Source organism: Maniola hyperantus, chromosome 2 (genome assembly GCF_902806685.2).
Source record: "Maniola hyperantus chromosome 2, iAphHyp1.2, whole genome shotgun sequence".
In the NCBI taxonomy this organism is placed as follows: Eukaryota; Metazoa; Arthropoda; class Insecta; order Lepidoptera; family Nymphalidae; genus Maniola; species Maniola hyperantus.
The window spans coordinates 13,436,035-13,455,616 of record NC_048537.1 but is presented as its reverse complement, the minus strand read 5'-3'; the positions used below and the strand labels follow the sequence as shown (position 1 = coordinate 13,455,616).

The 19,582-nt window shown below is 35.5% G+C and overlaps 1 protein-coding gene and 1 long non-coding RNA gene across 3 annotated transcripts; both read right to left on the bottom strand.

The window, feature by feature from the left end:
- Positions 1-6,739: 6,739 nt before the first annotated feature.
- Positions 6,740-14,959, bottom strand: LOC138402212 (uncharacterized). 2 transcript variants are annotated; one of them, XM_069507832.1, is made up of 8 exons: positions 14,344-14,959; positions 13,653-13,681; positions 11,724-13,287; positions 10,334-10,361; positions 9,752-9,770; positions 8,368-8,647; positions 7,323-7,359; positions 6,740-7,156 (listed from the first exon to the last, which is right to left on the bottom strand). In XM_069507832.1, exons 3-8 carry the CDS (start codon positions 11,770-11,772, stop codon positions 7,135-7,137), a joined length of 435 nt encoding a protein of 144 aa, XP_069363933.1. In that variant the 5' UTR covers positions 11,773-13,287; positions 13,653-13,681; positions 14,344-14,959; the 3' UTR covers positions 6,740-7,134. The 2 variants fall into 2 exon arrangements, with proteins under 2 accessions (XP_069363933.1, XP_034833623.2); XM_034977732.2 differs by lacking the exons at positions 6,740-7,156; positions 7,323-7,359; positions 8,368-8,647; positions 9,752-9,770; positions 10,334-10,361 and having other exon boundaries at positions 12,985-13,287; positions 14,344-14,927.
- On the bottom strand, positions 14,957-16,830 carry LOC117990268 (uncharacterized). The gene is made up of 3 exons (XR_011238288.1): positions 16,657-16,830; positions 15,164-15,197; positions 14,957-14,967 (listed from the first exon to the last, which is right to left on the bottom strand). It is a non-coding gene; the product is annotated as an uncharacterized lncRNA (long non-coding RNA).
- Between the last annotated feature and the right edge of the window lie 2,752 nt (positions 16,831-19,582).

Genomic DNA, 19,582 nt, shown 5'->3' with positions numbered 1-19,582 from the left:
GTCATACTCATAAGGCGTCCAATAAGATTGTACCTGAAAATAAATTTCGCCATTATTAAAACGACAATTTAATATATATACGATTATATATACATATACACATATAGGTATTAGCTTTTTCCCGTGACTTCATCCGCGGTAGGCACATATATAATTTATTGCGTAGGTGTAACACTCGGGGATAGTAGCTATCTAGCAGTGAAAGAATTTTCCGAATCGGATCATTTCATTAGTTACGGATATTACTTCCTTCATCGAAACTCACAGACTTATAACATTACTAGCTTATGCCCGCGACTTTGTCCGCGTGGACTACATTTTCAAAACCCTATTTATTTTTCAGGGCGGTACCCTTGAATTTTCAAAAATCCTTTCTTAGCGGATGTCTTCTAGGTCATAATAGCTAACTGCATACCAAATTTCAGCCTGATCCGTCCAGTAATTTGAGCTACATGTAGGTAGTTGATAGATCAGTCATTGTAAACCGGTAGTATAATATACCTACTCCTCTATTTCATATGCCACTGAAATCGTCTACGCAAACGATATTTTATCAGCTTGTTTGAAAAGGTGTTGCATTGTTTAATTTAGCATAACTAAATGCATTTCGCGTAGTTACTAAAATGTAGGCAAGTACACATATTCAATTATTATATACCTACCTAATACTTTGAAGACAAAAATTCGCGATTAAAATGTAGGACTGACATTTTTCGTAAACACATCCCAAAATAATTGTTGTGGGCTCTTCTCAGACCTAGGCGCGTTTGGAACCCACGTAGCTTTAGAAGTTTAATAATTAGTTATCACCATACATCTTACGAATTCAACAACTGACAATCAAAAAGTGTACAATGGTGGGTACCATTGTACAATTTGAATAAATGATTTGAATTTGACTTTGACTTTCAATAGTAAATATTGAAAAAGAGTGTTCGACGTATTTTGTTACTTTTTTGGCATTTTGTCCATACAATAACATAAACGTAGTAAAACAGCTCCTTAGTATTTAAGTCGACTATAAGTTGACTTTTCAATATTCAGCGTTAATTAATTATTATAAGTAGCTGATGCCCGCGACTTCACCCGTCTGAGTTTAGATTTTTAAGAACTTCATTCAAGGAACTCTTTGATTTCCGGGATAAATAGTAGCATCACTCTTCAGGTCTCCCATGAACATCACGTTGCGACGTGATTGAAGAACGAACCAACAAACTAATAAATCTACAAACCATAATGGGTAGTGAATTAGTGATATACCACATGGGACAACGCTCACAGAAAATAAATATTGTTACAGGTAATTGATGTTACAATTTACTAACATTCCTTTGATAAGCTGGTTCATATTCTTCTCTTACTCTCCATCTCTGCTGTTGTCTGTCTCTCTCGTACCGCTGTTGTTCATTTTCTGCGTAATTTCCTTCGACCCATTGAGCTAACCTTTCTGCCTCTTGGTCAATAGCCCTTTGTCTCTGATATATTCTTTCTATTTCACGTCTTTTCTGCCATTCTCTGTCGCTTTGTTCTTGATTTCCATCTGCGTATCTAAAAAGTACGTAAAAACTCTTAACTGCACGCAAAAAATGTTAAAAATTATAAAATGGATTGAGAACGTTTTGATTATTGGGATCAAATCCTGTAGCAATTTTTTCCAAATCAGTTAAACGGATGGGCTATGAAAAGCTAGCAGACAGACAGACACACTTTCGTATTCATAATATTAGTACTTATTATAATAAGTATAAGTACCTACCACTACCTATACACTTTTATAATAAAACATGGCTGCGTGCTGTTTCGGCGGATAAATAAAATTACAATGCAGCCGCATCCTAATTATAACGAAATATGTACTTAGATTAATTTTTAAAAACATAATTGTTTTAAAATTTAACATTTAGAGGGCTACCAAATTTTCCCCGGGGTCTATCTTACAAACAGCTCAATATCAAATGCTGTAAACTATTACACATTGTACTGTATAATTTCACTTTACCCTGTAGTGTAGTTTACATAACAATTATTATTAATACTAATATCAGTAACTACTACAGTACTAATATAGGTGGGTACGAACTACGAACTATAGAATGCGAGTCTGAGGGTGAGATCTATAGAGCGCACTCTGACTTTGCTTAGACTTAATACAGAGTTAAAACGAGACAGAGGTCATATCTCTTACATAAATCTGTCTCGTTTTAATTCTGTACTAACCACTAATATATTGTAGGAAAGAGTGAATCTACATCAGTTATGCTTAGAGTTTTTCTACGTGATCAAAACAGAAATGAGAAGATCCGTATGAGAACTAGAGTAAACAAACCAACATAGCTCAACGGGTTGAGAAGTAGAAGTGGAAATGGGCAGGGCACATACCTACCTACTTCGAAAAACCGATAGACAGTCGTTGGGGTCCCAAGATACTAGAATGCCGACCTCCCTTCGGAAAGTAGCTAGGTGGACTGACTACATCAAATGAGTTGCAGGGAACCGCTGGATTCAGACGACGGAAAGGTGATCAGATGGAAGCCCCTATATAAGGAACCTAAGTAGAAATTTCGACGTCTATCGGCTGATTATGATGATGATGAAGAGTGTACAAATTAAAAAAAATACAAACCTATAATTGCGGATAAACGGATTTTCAACATCTTGTTCCCCTTGTTGATACACTACAAAGAAACACGAAATTAAAATTTTGTTAGAAAAAACACATTTGATAACCATAGATAAAGAGAGATCATACCATTTGCAGAATAGACTACTGTAAGAAACAGAAAGAATATGGCAACTTTAAGCATCTTAGATGTTATTTTAACAAGTTCGAATAATGATTATCCCCCAACTGATCACATAAGTCTGTTCCGTAAAAGGCTTTCCAGCTGTTTTATATACTACATGATGTTTACAACCTTGAGATAATATAAGTATTGTTATGGTGATCTGGCTTCACAAACATTTGGGGACAATGTATCTTCATTCATATGGAATACACCATAAAAAATATATGTTACTGCATTAGTGGTTACACTCATGCTTACTCTTTCAGGACCAATAACCTAGCATCTTTTGTTTAATTGTAAAGAACATTTTAATTTGAGGTCCATAACCTGCACTAAATACACATCTCTATAACATCTACGTCAACAAAATCCACACTAATGTTGCGAGCGTGAAAGTGTTTGTTGCCTTTTCATGAGAGGTTCTGCAGAGAAACATTGACTTCATATAGGGGAAGAAATCGTTAACAGAGGATTAGGTTCTACAATCTCTAGCCTTACTTCGTAGGAACTGGGAACGAGTGTAATCTTTATAATAAAAACCGGCCAAGTGCAAGTCAGGCTCGCGCAATGAGGGTTCCGTACTACAGTCGTATTTTTTCGTCATTTTGCACGATAATTCAAAAACTATGATGCATAAAAATAAATAAAAATCTGTTTTAGAATGTACAGATGAAGACCTTTCATATGATACCACTTGATATAGTTATCTCACTTCGAAAGTTGAAAATACTAATTATTAGTTCATGACCACAACTTAATTTTTTTTGTGTGATCTAACCCTAAATTCACGGTTTTCAGATTTTTCCCCAAATGTCAGCTATAACATGTACCTACCTGCCAAATTTCATGATTCTAGGTCAACGGGAAGTACCCTGTAGGTTTCTTAACAGACAGACGGACAGACAGACATACAAAAATGTGATCCTATAAGAGTTCCGTTTTTCCTTTTGAGGTACGGAACCCTAAAAATAAAATAGATTTCCCATTGTTACTTTGTTGGACGCATCAGGTGTTATTATTGATGTAATGGTGATAATTAATTCACGCTACGAGGGTTCCAAACGTGCCCTGGTCTGAGAAGAGCCCACAACAAATTCAGCCGGGTATTTTGTCTATTATCACCATGTAATTTTTGTGTGTATGATTCTTATGGTGGTTTAGTAAAAAAAAAAAAAGTTTACTACGTACGACAAACTAAAAACCCTTGACGTAGCAAAATACATATTAGTTTTTAAAAATTCCCACCGTTTTCACAACTTTTGTAAAAAATCACCACTTACCCATAATATAAAATATGCGGACGTGTGATTATTTGTTAGTTTATTGGTTTGTCCTTCAATCACGTCGCACTGGAGCAACGGTTTTTTTTGCATGGATGTAGTTGAAACCTGGAGAATAACATAGGCTACTTCCTCTTACTTATCCCGGAAAAGCAAAGAATTCCCACGGGATTTTTAACAACGCCATTTAATTATTGGCCAACAACGCCATAAATGTGATTGTATGTGTGATGGCAAACTATTTTCCAGTACTGTGTTAAAAACACAGTAGGTACCTACTGGCACGCAACGTTTACCCCTTATACTTTAATAAATTATAACAGCCTTACAAATAAACCCATTACAAAATGTTATACTAAGAATATACATAGAATAAGCGAAATGTCAACAAATAAACTCTGAATAGTCTAAACCTACCATAACGTAGGCGTATCTCTTCATACTAACACTATTCCATCGCTAAACTTAGTCGCACCCTAAAGTTTAAGTTTAAGTTGGCATGAGGTGATTTCTAATAAGTACATACTATTCCCAAGACAATATAAAAAATATACTTTATAAGTAGGTACTTTGACGTAAGATTTCATTTATTTACTAGCTGATACCCGCGACTACGTCCGCGTAGATTTAGGTTTTTAAAAATCCTGTGGGGAACTCTTTGATTTTCCGGTATGAAGGAGCTTAAGTCACTCTCCAGGTCTTTAACTATATCCATGAAAAAAATCACTTTGATCCGTTGCACCCCTCGCGCCTCTCTAGCCGCTTTCTCCACCCCTGTCCCGCTGGCAAGTAGCAAACCGATTTCGAAGCCCAATGCAAATAATAGGAAGCGCTACGTGGATAAGAATTTTACCGATTTTACGTGAAAATCGAGGTTTGATTAACTGCCTTTACCTATGCCAGTTTTTATACTGACCTTGTGGGATCATCATAAACTCTACCCTTTTTGTCTTTAGATCTATAGAAGATCTATAGACTAGGTACCTACCTAGTCGTTTGATAATGGGATTCAATATGTATGATGTGATCGTTTTAATCCAAGAACTTCTAGAACATCAGAAGTACCTAATGAGTCCAATCTAAACTTATTCGATTCTTTGTTAGATTTTACTTTCTGGAGTAGGTATGATAAGTCCTACCTACAAGTAGGTATATTATATTAAGAACGAAAAAATAAAATCGAGCATAATAATCCATTCATGTTTTTGCTCTTCACAATGTAACAGGTAAAGTCTATGTATCTTTTTGTGTTTGACGAAAACACAACTTCTTTCACAGAAGAGATGAACTTATCCCAACCTATCTCATCTTCATAATCAACATCATCAGCATCATCAACAGACAACAAATCATCACCGACTATTCGACGAGAACGACCGACGAGAACGAGTCTACTCTTCGAATGAGAAGGCTTTAGGCTATACCCACCAAACTGCCAAATTCAGATTAGCAGACTTCACACTCCTTTGACAGCAATATTGTGAGCTCACAGGCATGGAGATTACCTACCTCACGATGGTTTCCTTCACGATTAAACCAAGTGATATTTTATTGCTTAAAAATTCGAAAAGTTAGAGGTCCCACCAAGTACAAGTTAAGTTTTAAATTGCCGAATAGAGTGTTTGGCCTTCCATACCTATAATTATTAATGGAAACTGTTACAAAAAAGAGGCTATGTGGCTTAATTACTTGCAAATTGCAATTTGATTCAGCATTGGGCGGAATGGTGTTCTTATTTAGTACAAAATATATTATCACGATGGCCATTATTTTGTCAAGTTTTCATTATTTTTATGATCAAGATATTTATTATGTAGTAAAAGGAAATAAAAAAACACTATCTTCCTTAAAATTAAATTTTTAATAAGTGGGTAACTAGAAACCAAACGGTTAGTAATAAATCTTTAAAAAATAATTATTATTTTGCTTAACAATATATTATATTTTTTATTTATTTTTCAGTACTTACCTAGCATAAAAATATAATATTGTATCAGTACATAGTTTACATAATATACTTGTTTCTATGTGATTACCTATATCTATAAGTATTTAGCTTTGTACAATAATAATTGATAAAATAAAATAAAAACATTATACCTACCTAGGTATATTAATTATTATTATAAATTTAGTCAGCCTGTTTGTTAATAGATAAACATCGAATTACGTATGTCTGGACAGATAGGTAAGTACATTCAAATCAGTACATTACAATATATAAAAACAAGTTTAACAGTTTTATTTTACACAATATTATACCATTTTTTTTTTTTTACTTTTAAACAACAACATGCGACAAAACGGTATGCTGCTGCAGTTTACACCAAGGCAGCATTCTGCTTAGGAATAAAGTTATACGACATACAGTCTGCCATATTAAGCGGGCTTCAGACTACGCTATACTATTGTGATATGTTTATAGTATAGCAAATAAGGACCTAATGCTAGTAAGCCAATAATATATCGTACAGTAAAGTGTGAACGTATCCATAACAATGTATTGTGCGCAGTGCGATAAGTAATAGGGATTATGACTAAGTACTAGTCAAATCAGCGACTTTTATCAAACGTCAAAACACTTGCTTGTTTGGGAGCTTGTATGAAATACACAGATGTGACGTAGACATTCGACGTTATTTGTCGTACTTTTTTAGTTAAATCGATGTGTGGGTTTTACAAATTCTGGAAGACTCTCTATTTAATAATTAGTAAGAAATAATTTATTTTTGACCTAGGCATCATCCCCATTGAAGTTGAAGTGCGTTAAAGTGGTTGTACAATGTGGCCCGGTGGCATGCCGAAATGTCGCAGTATTGTTGTTGTTTAAATGAAACTGTACAAATATTTATTTTACTTTTAATTTAGATTTAAGTTTTTTAGTATATACTATATATTTAATACTGTTACTTAAAATTCAACAATGAAGTAAATAAATGATTTAAAAACTTAAAAATGAAATAAAAAATAAAACTTTACAAAATAAATATGTGGTCTTATTTATACATCCATTTTTGTAAGCTAAATGAATAATTTTGCTTCGTTATTTTCTGTAGATTGTATGTTTTTCAGTTGTTCCATGCCGCTGCTCTGAAACAAACAAATATAAAATTTAATTAATTTAAGTATATAAAATTACGAAAAACGTTGATAGTTAAAATTAATATAAAAGGATGTTATAATACAAAACATTATATTGTAAATTTTTTCTAATTGAAACTATAAAAAAGTTCCTACTACTTAATTAAAAACTTACACTGTAGAGAATGTTTTCGTATTTGAACCAGCAGGATCTGAAAAAATTAAACAATTCATTCGTAAAGTTTCAAACATTGTAAGATTTTCGTGTATTTGGGATTCGTGATTTTTAGTTAGGATTTTCACGTGATTTGTCACATGCTACTTATGAAATAGTCACTCTGCTACCTACAGGTAACGCATTGGTACGAAAACCGTACCTATCTTATTCTCTTGTATTACTGCGATTTAATTTTTTTTTAATCAAATATTTGTTTTATAAGTCCTACAAATCGCGTGGCCGCCATTTTAGTGACGTCAGCACTAGACTGAAGTTTCGAGCTGATGGTACTTATATTTTTATTTCGGATGGGATCAAAATGACGTCATTTCGATGTTAATGAGATATGGTTCCAGCGCAATAGCAATTTGCGGGACTTATAAAACATGTTCTGACTGACAGACGTCAGTTAACCATGTCAATTGGCAGTTATTCAATGGGCGGACCAACAAATTCCTGAAAGGCCGGCAACGCATTAGCTGGTAGGTACTGTAAATGTTCATGGGCGGCGGTAGTCACTTAGCATCGGGTGACCCGCCTGCAAGTTTGCTCGCAATTTTTATTAAAAAAATACTTAGTTATTATTTCTAATAGGTTGACCAATGAAAGGTGTAAAGCATAATATTCCAAGGTTCAATACAAAAAAATTTTGTCTGTCTATTTAAAATAATAAGTAGGTACAATTCGTTATTCATATTATTATCTGAAGTATGATGAAATAGTCTAATAAAAAGGCATGATACTTTGTCACAACCACACCATATTATACTTAAACTAGCTCATGCCCCCGACTTCATCCGCATGGACTACTCAAATTTTTACCCCCTTCAAAACCCCTATTTTACCCCCTTAGGGTTTGATTTTCAAAGAATGCTATCTGCATGCCAAATTTCAGTCCAATCCGTCCAGTAGTTTGAGCTGTGCGTTGATAGATCAGTCAGTCAGTCACCTTTTTCTTTTATATATTTAGACTAATAATAATAATTAAGATAACGATAATTACATGTATGTGTCTCTGTCTTTCCACGTATATTTTTCGTAACCACGGTACTGCCGTCGCTTTTGGTAACTACTGATACACAATTATACCCCGGCTCCTTATGTGAAAGAATCTCCTCAGGAGATATGTATTTTATATCTGGGACCTTGATATTTGAGAGTAAATTAGCGAGGTTGGCATGGAAGTTGGACATATCCGGGAGACCTAGGCGTGCCGGAAAGTTAGAAAAATCAGGCAGGTCTATGTGTGGAAACTGTGGGGTAGGGCTGGCCATTCGGCGAACCTGTAAATACAGAAACAATAATAATAATCAAAAGCTGGCAAACAAAACGGTGTAATTACGCGAAATTAAATTTTACAGGCGGATCAAAAAACTGTGCGTAAAAGTTTACTGTAAAGGTATGATTCCGAACCACGCTGCACGCAGCAGTGCTGCCGCAACAGTGCTGTCGCGGCACTACTGGTCCCCATACAATCTCTATAAGCTATATGAGATTACGTTCCGAGCTAGGCAGCAATGTTGCGCTACATTGCTGCCTAGCTCGGAATGTAATCTCATATAAGCTTATAGAGATTGTATGGGGACCATAGTAGGGCCGCAACAGCACTGCTGCGTGCAGCGTGGCTCGGAATCACACCTTAATTATACCGTTTTGATCGAAGTCACGAACTTTAGACTCAATTTTAGCACACTTTAGGCTGATTTGCTTGGAAATGGGTTTCAATAATTTGTATTCAGTGGGCCAAAAACGTCTAAAAAGTAAAACACTAATTTGATCAGAAATAAAATAACCCCGTTTTGTTCGCCAGCCTCTTAATTAATAATAATAACTAGCGTATGCTCGCGACTTCGTCCGCGTGGACTACACAATTTTCAAACCCTTATTTTACGCCCGTAGGAGTTGACTTTTCAAAAATCCTTTCTTAGCGGATGCCCACGTCATAATAGCTATCTGCATGCCAAATTTCAGCCCGATCCGTCCAGTAGTTTGAGCTGTGCGTTGATAGATCAGTCAGTCAGTCAGTCAGTCAGTCATTCAGTCAGTCAGTCACCTTTTCCTTTTTTATATATATATAGATTATAGTATAGACCGAGCATATTTTTGTGAAATGATAATTCTTTGTAATTTCTGTGATCAGAAATCCGCTTCGTGGTGCGTGCCTACTGATTCACTAACTCAGCGTCTAGCACTGAATGATAGCCACCGAGCTCCTAATCAAATCAAATTCAAAATCAGCTTAGTAGTCCCAGAGATTACCCCCTACAAACAAACTTACAAACATTACCTCTTTATAATATTAGTATAGATAGATACTAGATAATAATACTATCTAGTAAGTATTTGATTGATATTATTATTTTTTGTAAGTGTTTGGTGTTACATACCCTGGCGCCTGACGGGTAACTGAAACAAAAGTTTTGATTAATGATGTAAGTATATTAAATTTCATTTACGCCATAGCAACATAGTATGAAATTGCTGAATTTATAAAGCATATTAAGCTCCATTTACGCCATAGAAACATACTACTAAATTGCGGAATGCCACAAGACAATAACTTAAAATGTAGCAAGAATCTTCGGCAGACTATCGTGCTGTATTGTATATTACAGTATATGTAAAAAATCGATAGCTGATATATCGCTTCGCATAATTGCTCTGGCGTAAAACAGGCTTTACTTTAGTATGTTGAGTGGTTGTTTCATACAGATAACCAGCTTAATGTATCTGGGTAGACTTCTAAATTAAATTAATTAATAATTTTTCTAGTTAGGTACCTATCGATACTTTTTATATCGATATTATACCTACTCGTATTATTTAACTTTATATATAACTAGTATTTCACCAAGTATATCTCGACCTATCGAGGACTATACTGACAATGTATGTAGTCTAATGACTGCAGCTATCTCAAAATAAAGAAAAATATATATTTCACTCCTAGCGATTGCATGTACACTTACTTGTTTTCATCTTTCGGAACCCAGCCAGCTGAAAGTAAAGATATCTGATTAATATATAAAGTAAAGCATTTGTTAAAAAAATTATGTAATTTAAACACTAACCTACACATGAGTTATAAAGAGGTAAAATTTGTAATTTTGTTTGTAAGAAGTACCTACTTAGTCGCTGGAACTACTGAAACGATTTTGAAAATTCTGTCACCAGTAGAAAGCTACATTACTCCTGAGTGACATAAGCAATATATATATGTTTTTTTAAATTACAGATCCCTACGAAAATTGTAATAAGATACAAGCCGGGTCGAGTCGCTAGTAAGTAGTTAGTAAATTGAAACTGTTAATTAATTATAGCTGGTGCGGTTTGGTGGCATACTTTATCTAAGTGCTTAAAATACGTCACAGCTGTAATGTGACAATAAAATTTTCATGACCTTCGTTTATTTTCTAGAACAGACGATGTATTTATATAATGCTTACAAAGTAACAATGGACTCACCATGTTTACTACCGTAAACGTATTTTTATTTACTAGTAATTATAACTAATTATTTACTGTAGGGATAAATATAACTTAAATAAAATTTCACTTTATTAAATTAAAATTCAATTAATGAGGATACCTACTGAGTGAAAAGATAAATTTATCGTAGAAGAACCAACTAGATCTATTTTGATAAGGTACTAATACAAAATAACAACAATAAAACTGTAGAAACTACTTGAGAACGGATAACCTGTTAAAATATATAACTATGTTCGCAAAAAAACATAACATATATAATGAAATTTAAATACACACAAATAATTGCGCAGTAGACCAACTATTGATTGCAATTGTTTTTATTTCATTTTGTAAACAAAATTTATAAACAAAGAAAGTATTGTCTTAGTTTGAGTTATTTCAATTTCAATTTATTTATTTTTGCGCAGTATACAAAATCCAACCCTAAATGAAAATTAGACATTTCTGTACGAGGTTATAATAACATAAAGAGCTGGCGAGAAAAACGGTGAAATTACACTTATTATCAAAATACTTTTCTATCTATAAGCTGCAAATTATTTATATTGGCTCACTGAATTCAAATTCAGATTTGTATTCAGTAGGCCAATCCAAACAAAATGGCCTAAAACTGTGCTAAACTTGAAACCAAAATTCGTGAGTTCGATCACTGAACACAACTTTGAAGTAGTTTGAAAATTTAAACAAAATGGAATAAAACTGTCCTAAAATTGTATACAAACTTTGTGATTTCTGTATAATTAAACCAAAATTGCAACAGCTTTCTTTTGCGCGTCCGGTAAAATTTTATTTCGTGCAATTACACCGTTTTGTTCAACAGCTCCTTATTATAGAATCAATAACATAGGTATTCAAAACAACACTTACCATTAGCTGAAGCGGCAATAAATGCCGAAATTAGAAATATTTTGATCATTATTAATTAGTGATAAGTAACAAATTATTTGTAGCTATAGGCTCTACGTATTTTCCACTTGTATCAAGAACAGTTGAAACTAAACTGAAAATTTATGCATTATGGACTCATTTAAGTACCTATTATTCGATTTTTTTGAACAACTGAACAAACAGTGTGATGACTACGAATACATTCTCGTTTTGAGGATTTTTTGAAAAGTCTCGTCTTCAAACAATTGAGTAACAATGAATAAATTACGAGGAATAACACTTCGTCAGAGACGTTTTACTTAAGTAGCGTAACAAAAGTTTTACTGAATTGTAAAAGAATATTAATATACGTATATTAGAACCTGAGTACTAACTATAAACGCATTTAAGTACTTTAATGTTTGTTTAGGTTAGTGTTTTAAAAGAAACTACACCGGCCGCGAAAGGAATTCGTTTGTAAAATAATATGAGCACCGTGGTTTTACTTTTGTAATGTACTCGTTACCTGTAAACTTTTTTGTAAAACTTACCGTTTACGATTTATGACCGATTTAATGAACCGGGTTTTCTATTTTGGCCGATAACTTTTAAAATATTGGAAAAACTGGTTCATTAAATCGGCCATAAATCGTAAACGGTAAGTTTTACAAAAAAGTTTACAGGAAATAAAAGATCCAAAATTTTATTTTCTACAATAATGGTGAAAATAATTTTTGCCCTAAAGTAGATAGTTTTCGAGATATCAGCCAAAACCTTTCATTCAAGATTGCGATCGAAGCTCCACCTGGATCTGTCAGCATTTTGTCATTTTATGGTCAGTAAGTGACCCTTAACCTAAAAAAAAAAATTGGATCGGAAATTTAGAGCGAGGTTAAATGCTCTATTTACTGGACTAATAGACTTATTATAGGTTTTCCTATACTAATGTGCATGTAAAGAACAATTTTTTTATACCTAAGTATGTTTTTTTTTTCAAAATTTTAGCCTCGTAGTTTCGAAGATAAGGGGTGAATAATTTTCATTTATTTTCTACTGAAAATAATTGAAAGTTAAATTATTTATTTTAAAATAAGTAGGTTAAACGGATGTGCCGGGAAAAGACAAACACACTTTCGCATTTATAATGTAACTTAGTATGGAAGTATTAGTGATATAATAATGAGTACAAGTTCATGTGTATAATAAGGACAAGTACCTATTTCTAAATCTGTTATCAGGAAATAAAATAATATGCAGAAGGTATTAGGTACAACAGAATTTACTTTATTCTTCTTAATTTAATGACATTATAATAATAGTAACGCAATTTTTTTACAGATCAAACTTCGTTATCGGATACATGGATGGTTTTTTCGTTGGTTTTCCCATTGACATTCTCGTAAACGTTTGCCGCTCCTTCCGAGTGCGAAACCCCATTCTTACTGGACACCGAACTGAAGGCTGAAGCGGACGAGCTCACGACGAAGTGCTCGTTCTTGCCAAGCTTGCCTGACTTCGGAGTGTTAGCATCCATTGTCATAAAGTCTGGTTGCCAAAATGGCATCTAAAAATTAACGATCTGCTTTTGAAATTATTTTTTACTAGCTGATGCCCAAGACAAGAACTTAAATTTAGGTTTTTGATAATCCCGTGGGAACTCTTTGATTTTCCGGGATAAAAAGTAGCCTATGTCACTCTTTAGATCTTTAACTATACCCATGCAAAAATCACGTCGATCAGTTGCTCCGCTGCGACGTGATTGAAGGACAAACCAACAATTTGGTAACTGGTAACAATAATAATTATTAATATGAGATATTAATGGCTCACCGACCTGAAACAAAAAAAAATGTTTATTTAGTAAGTACAACGTCTTCATTTTTAAATATGTCATCATTACACTATTTTGATTTTATGCGTAAAAAATACGTACATAACATTTGAAGGGTCGTCCCCAACTGAAAATAATAATATTTTTTTACTTAAAAGAAACTCATTGAGAGCAACATACTATGAGTATGGACTATAGTTGAGCCATTAAGAAACTGCAAACTGGATCATAAACCATGGATTTACAAAATTAGCTACTTGCGTCCGAACGGCATCCCTTTATCGATAACGACTTCTGCGGCATTCTCACAACCCTATGATCGTAATGATGTGTGACTCAGTTCGCAAGTTCAAATGGCTCAACTATAGGTAGTCTTTAGACTTACTAGCTAGAGGCACAAAAAGCACATCACTACTCAGCTAGACGCTTGTGTGCTTTTTAAAATGTTTCATCAAATTATATGTATATATGTATTTAAAAATTATTTAGTGATAAGTATTTAATTGCTTAAAACGCACATTAGAGGTGCGTGCCCGGGATCGAACCCCCGACCTCCCAAATAGGAGGAGGACGTCTTAAACAGTAGGCTTACGAGTAAGTAGGCTATTTCGGCTTACAGAATATGTACGCGACAGGTGGCAATCGGGGTGGGAACGCCCTGCACACCCGCACAGCCCCCACGCTAACCCTATAAAAAAAACCTTCTCCGGGCGAGCCCGGGTGACGTGGGGGTGTGTGAATCCCCCCTCCCCCCGATTGCCATCTTGACCTGTCGCGTACTATGCATACCTGACATTTTCTTTTCAACGCCATCTTTGCCACGAGTAACGATGGTGGCACCACCACTCATGTGTTCTTTCCCATCTCCCCCAATGCCCGCCGAGCTTGCCGCACTCACGGACATGCCACCGAAGCCCTTCTGAGGTTTCGGAAACTCAATTGGTGGGATGGTGGGGAATTCTGGGAACTCCGGGAAAGTGAATTCCGGGAAAGTTGGGAAATCCGGAAATTTTATATGAGGGAACTGTAAAACAGTATTTATCAATAATTAATTATTACTTAGCTATTTTTTATTTTTTTACCTACTGAATGATGCCCGTGACATATCGTCCTAAATTATTTGTCAGTCCCGTGGGAACTCTTTGATTTTCCCGGACTAAAAGTGCCAAGGGTGCTCTGTACCAAATTTCATCAAAATTGGTTTAACTAACGCACGGACCGTGAAAAGCATAATATTAGTATCTATGGAGCACTATGGATTAGGTACCTAATGCCTGGCATGCGATGCAATGCGACTCGAACGACAATTTTTCAAATTCATGTCTGGTTAACCGATTTGAATAGAAGATTTAATAATATTCAAACATCGAACGTTTTAGAAAATTATTTCTCACCTTTTGATGATGATGATTTCTGAAAAAAAAGATAAACTTACTTAGGTACTTTTAAATACTAGTTGACCCGCCCCGGCTTTGCCCGGGTGGGCTAAGGGACACCCTGTATAATATTTTTAGCATTAGCAGCACACGCCGGGTGTCCGCTAGTTAGTTATAAATTAAATGCAGTAATATATTATAAGTCAATGGGTAGATGCATGTGTTAAACTTACGAGAAGTCGTCTTCATCAGCTTGCACGAAGCTGACTGGAATAAAAAGGTTTTTGAAAATAAACTAGATAAACTCACGTGGAGAGGGTTCCGACCTACGCACAATATTGAGATATTTACCATGCTGTTTAAAGACCATATGGACCCCTTATAGGTTCTCAAAGGTAATCAATAAAAACTAATTTTTGAATTTTTTCAAAATATTAGGCTCAGTAATTTCAGAAATAACGGGGAGGGTCTTTTTTCTGTAATAACTTTAAAACTATTTACCTCCTTATTTTTTAAATTTTATATAAAAAAATTGAGACTCGATAGCAATATTCGATATAATATATAGCTCGATAGTATTTGTATGTCACACGGCACAATTTGCAAAACTTCTTTTAAACAATTTTCTAATATTTGCCCACCAATGTTACCACCATAGATTTGAGACTGAAGTTTTTTTATTCATCATAGGCAAACGCTTGCAGGCGAACCGCGCCTTTTAGCTTTTTAATAGAGTAGGTATATCACATGGATATGTAGGTACCTACTTATGCTGCTGATATCTATAATAGTATATATAATAGTAATTATAATAATTATAATTGCATGCTTCAATAAAGTTCATTATAAAATTTACACAGCTGAATTCATAGGTTGTCACAGTTAAATGTTGTTGTTATACTTTGCGTGACGTAGTGTCTTCAGCGCACATGGGACCACACATACATCCTCATCATCATCATCAACCGATAGACGTCCACTGCTGGACATAGGTCTCTTGTAGGGACTTCCACACGCCACGGTCCCGTGCCACCTGAATCCAGCGGCTCCCTGCGACTCGTCTGATGCCGTCCGTCCACCTACTGGGGGGTCTTCCGGTGCGAGGTCGCCATTCCACCACATTGGAACCTCAACATCTATCGCTTTTACGAACTATGTGCATTGCCACTTCAGCTTCGCAAACCCGTTGAGCTATGTCGGTTACTCTAGTTCTCCTACGGATCTCCTCATTTCTGATTTGATCACGTAGAGAAACTCCAAGCACAGCTCTCTCCATCGCCCGTTGAGTGTCCAGTCCGTGTGCAAGTCTGTCCGTCCGACCGTCGATATCGAAGAGTATCACCAACGGTACAAAATGATCCTTTATCCTATGCAAACAACGTATTATTTTCTGTTTTTAGGGTACCGTTCCCGAAGGGTGCCAACGGAACCCTTTTACTAAGACTGCGCTGTCCGTACGTCCATTCGTCCATTCGTCTGTCTCTCAGCGGTCTGTATCTCGTGAACCGTAATAGGTAGAGAGTTGAAATTTTCACAGAATGTTTATTTCTGTTAGCGCTATAACAACGAATAATAAAATTTTCAAAATGACTGCCATGAAAAGTAAAAAAAATATTAAGTTTTATTTCTTGTACGATGATACGGAACCCTTCGCGAGGCCGACTCGCACTTGATCGGTTTTTATAGCACTCTGATAAGAAAATTATGGTTTTAAAATGACACTTACCATTGGCTGCGGTGGCTATAAAGCCCACAATTAGGTATATCGTAAGTGACATTATCACTTGACGGTAAAGAAAATTCTTCGTTTTCTTGTACGAGTATTAACAACAGTTAGTGGTATACTGAAACGTTGTACACTTAAAACGCTTTTATAAGTAGGTACTATACATTAAACGCTGTCACAGTACATCTGTGCAAATAGTTAGTTACTCAGTTTACGTGTACGGGTATCGATTCTGGGAAAATATTGAAAAGACACGTACGAAAATAAAATTTAAGCAACAATGAATAAGCTATGGGTGGATGAGTAAAAGAAAACCGGCCAAGTGGGAGTTGGATTCGCACGCGAATGGTTCCGTACTATCGTACAAGAAATAACACTTTCTTTTAATACAAGTACTTCCAACTCCAACTTCCAACGGACGAACAAGATATGTACGCATAGGCATACCTAATGTAACCAACAGAAAAGCATTATTTTTATGTATCTATTAGATATAATGTGTTTATTTATAATTTGTTTATTTCAATTTCAAAAAATACGGATTTTTCTTATCAGGGAAAATGAATTCATATAATCTAACATACCCTTATGGAAATCTGTGCCCTCAAGCGTCATATTATAATTATGCAGAAACGCCATAATTTAACAACGTAAATAATATAATACCAGCTGCCCGCGACTTCTCTCTCTCTCGCGATCTCTGATCTAAAGCTAAGCTAATCAATGGATATCTTTGGCATTTCTACGTCATACGACCGATTTGAATCAGAACATCTGAGATAATGTCACGGATAACGGAAAGAACTCGGATGACGAAAGTCGGATGTAGTGCGTAAGCTGCCATGAAAATAGTTCTATGACTACTTCGGAACGTATTTTCACGGATTCGGATCGGATGCAGTGCGTAATCGCCCTTAAGAATCCCGTGGGAACTCTTTGGTTTTTCGGGATAAAAAAAAATAGCCTACATGTGTCCCCGGGATGTAAGCTAAGTCTGTGCCTTTCATCAAAATCGCTTAGACCATGAAAAGCTAGCAGATCGACAGACAGACAGTATATTCTTATGAATATTTTTCTCTGGCTACGATATTTTATTGGATCTAGTTAGGTTATATTATTAGTTTTATATTATTCATGACTTACATTCCGAATTTGTAAACCAGTAGGTACATTTAAAATTAAGTCTAAATAAAATTAGCAATAATTTGTAATGCTTCTTTTCTTTTGTTTTCCAGTTTCTTTGTGACTCACGTTTGTAAAATTGTAATTATGTAGCCTTACTTTTCCATAGAATGATTTTCATACGTGTATCTATAACAGATGTTTACACCACGTCATGCAAGTTATTTCAACATGATGCATATAATAATTAGTATATGCGATGTACTAATCACTTAATTGTAAATGGATAGTACAAGCTATAGATAGAGCGTACTAAAGCATAATATAACTTAGAGATATAAATCTTTCTCATTTAACTTCCGAGCAAAGTCAATAAAATACGCTCTATACAAAGGTATTCTATATGTGGATCTTCTGGAAATTTTAGAATGTAATTTTAGTAATTGACATACAGAAAGTAATGTACATCGGCCTTTCAGAATGATATTTCGGCTTTGTAGAGCGTTGTATCTGTCACTCATACCTATATGACGGTTTTTCAGTCTCAACGACAGAGACAATGCTCTACAAATCTGCTATCTCCTTATAAAGGTCGATGTACATTACTTTCTGCCGCGCACTGTACGTGCATTATCGAAATTGCTGACATAACTCACAGCATACAGTCAGCATGCAGTCAGGTTGCAGTTCTAGTGCCTACGAATTAATTTGCCGTCGCATCAGCCTGCTTGCGTCTACTTCTACTTTCTAAAAATAGGGCTTTCCTAGAACGCGCCTCCACTCACGGTTGTCTACCTTCCTCATTCACCCATTTCCCGGCAGCTTCTGAAAATCATTGGTCTGCGTTGTGCCAATGGCTATTGGTTCTGCGACAGCCATGAGACTGCTTGAACGCTGAAGTGACACAGAGAGTGAAGAATGGATAGGCTTGGTAATCCTTTGGTGACACAGAGAGAGAAAAGTGGACAGCCTTGGTAATCCTTTGGTGACACAGAGAGAGAAAAGTGGACAGCCTTGGTAATCCTTTGGTGACACAGAGAGAGAAAAGTGAACAGGCTTGGCAATCCTTTGATGACACCGAGAGAGAAAAGTGGAGAGAGAAGCTTGGTAATCTTTTGGTGACACAGAAAGAGAAAATTGGACAGTCTTGGTAATTCTTTGGGGCATGGTTCTCCTCTGCATTTTCTCGTAACGAATTTTTCCCTTAGCAAGGCGCCCATAATAATCCATTGGTACGCTGAGCTACTTTGAATTTTTGGACGAGGTCAATAACCAACGTCCGAGTTTCAGCTCCCTACGTCATCACAGGTAGAAAGAACGTACACATACTTATTAAAAACTTCAACACATTCCATCTGATGATGTGATTGTGGTTAACCACTGAGTTATTTACAACAAACATGTTAGGGGAAATGACTCAAATTCCAGTTTCAGATTGGTATAATAAAAATTAGTTACCGCCATAAACATAGTTTTAGCATCGACTTAATGGTCCCAAAACACGTTGAGCCACGCGATAGAAACACGTCATCGCATATATGTGTAGAGTATATTATTTAAGTTTACTTACCCCATATTACCAGCCGTGATAGCCGTCCGTGTAATACGTTCGCCTCCTATTCGGGAGATCAGGGGTTTGAGCCCGGACACGCACTTACAACTTTTCAGAGCTATTTGCGTTTTATCACTTGCTTTAACGGTGAAGGAAAACTTGGTGAGGCCTGCCTGCTTGAGAGGTCTCCATAATGTTCTCGAAGGTGTTTGAAATCTGCCAATCGGTGATGGACTATGGCCAAACCTCATT

Excerpts from the sequence above, each read along its gene's own strand:
- LOC138402212 (XM_069507832.1), bottom strand. The coding sequence starts at position 11,772 with ATGATCAAAATATTTCTAATTTCGGCATTTATTGCCGCTTCAGCTAAT. Across the intron at positions 10,362-11,723 it reads TATTGCCGCTTCAGCTAATG|CTGGCTGGGTTCCGAAAGAT; the intron begins GTAAGTGTTGTT and ends CTTTACTTTCAG. Across the intron at positions 7,157-7,322 it reads ACGAAAACATTCTCTACAGT|AGCAGCGGCATGGAACAACT; the intron begins GTAAGTTTTTAA and ends TGTTTGTTTCAG.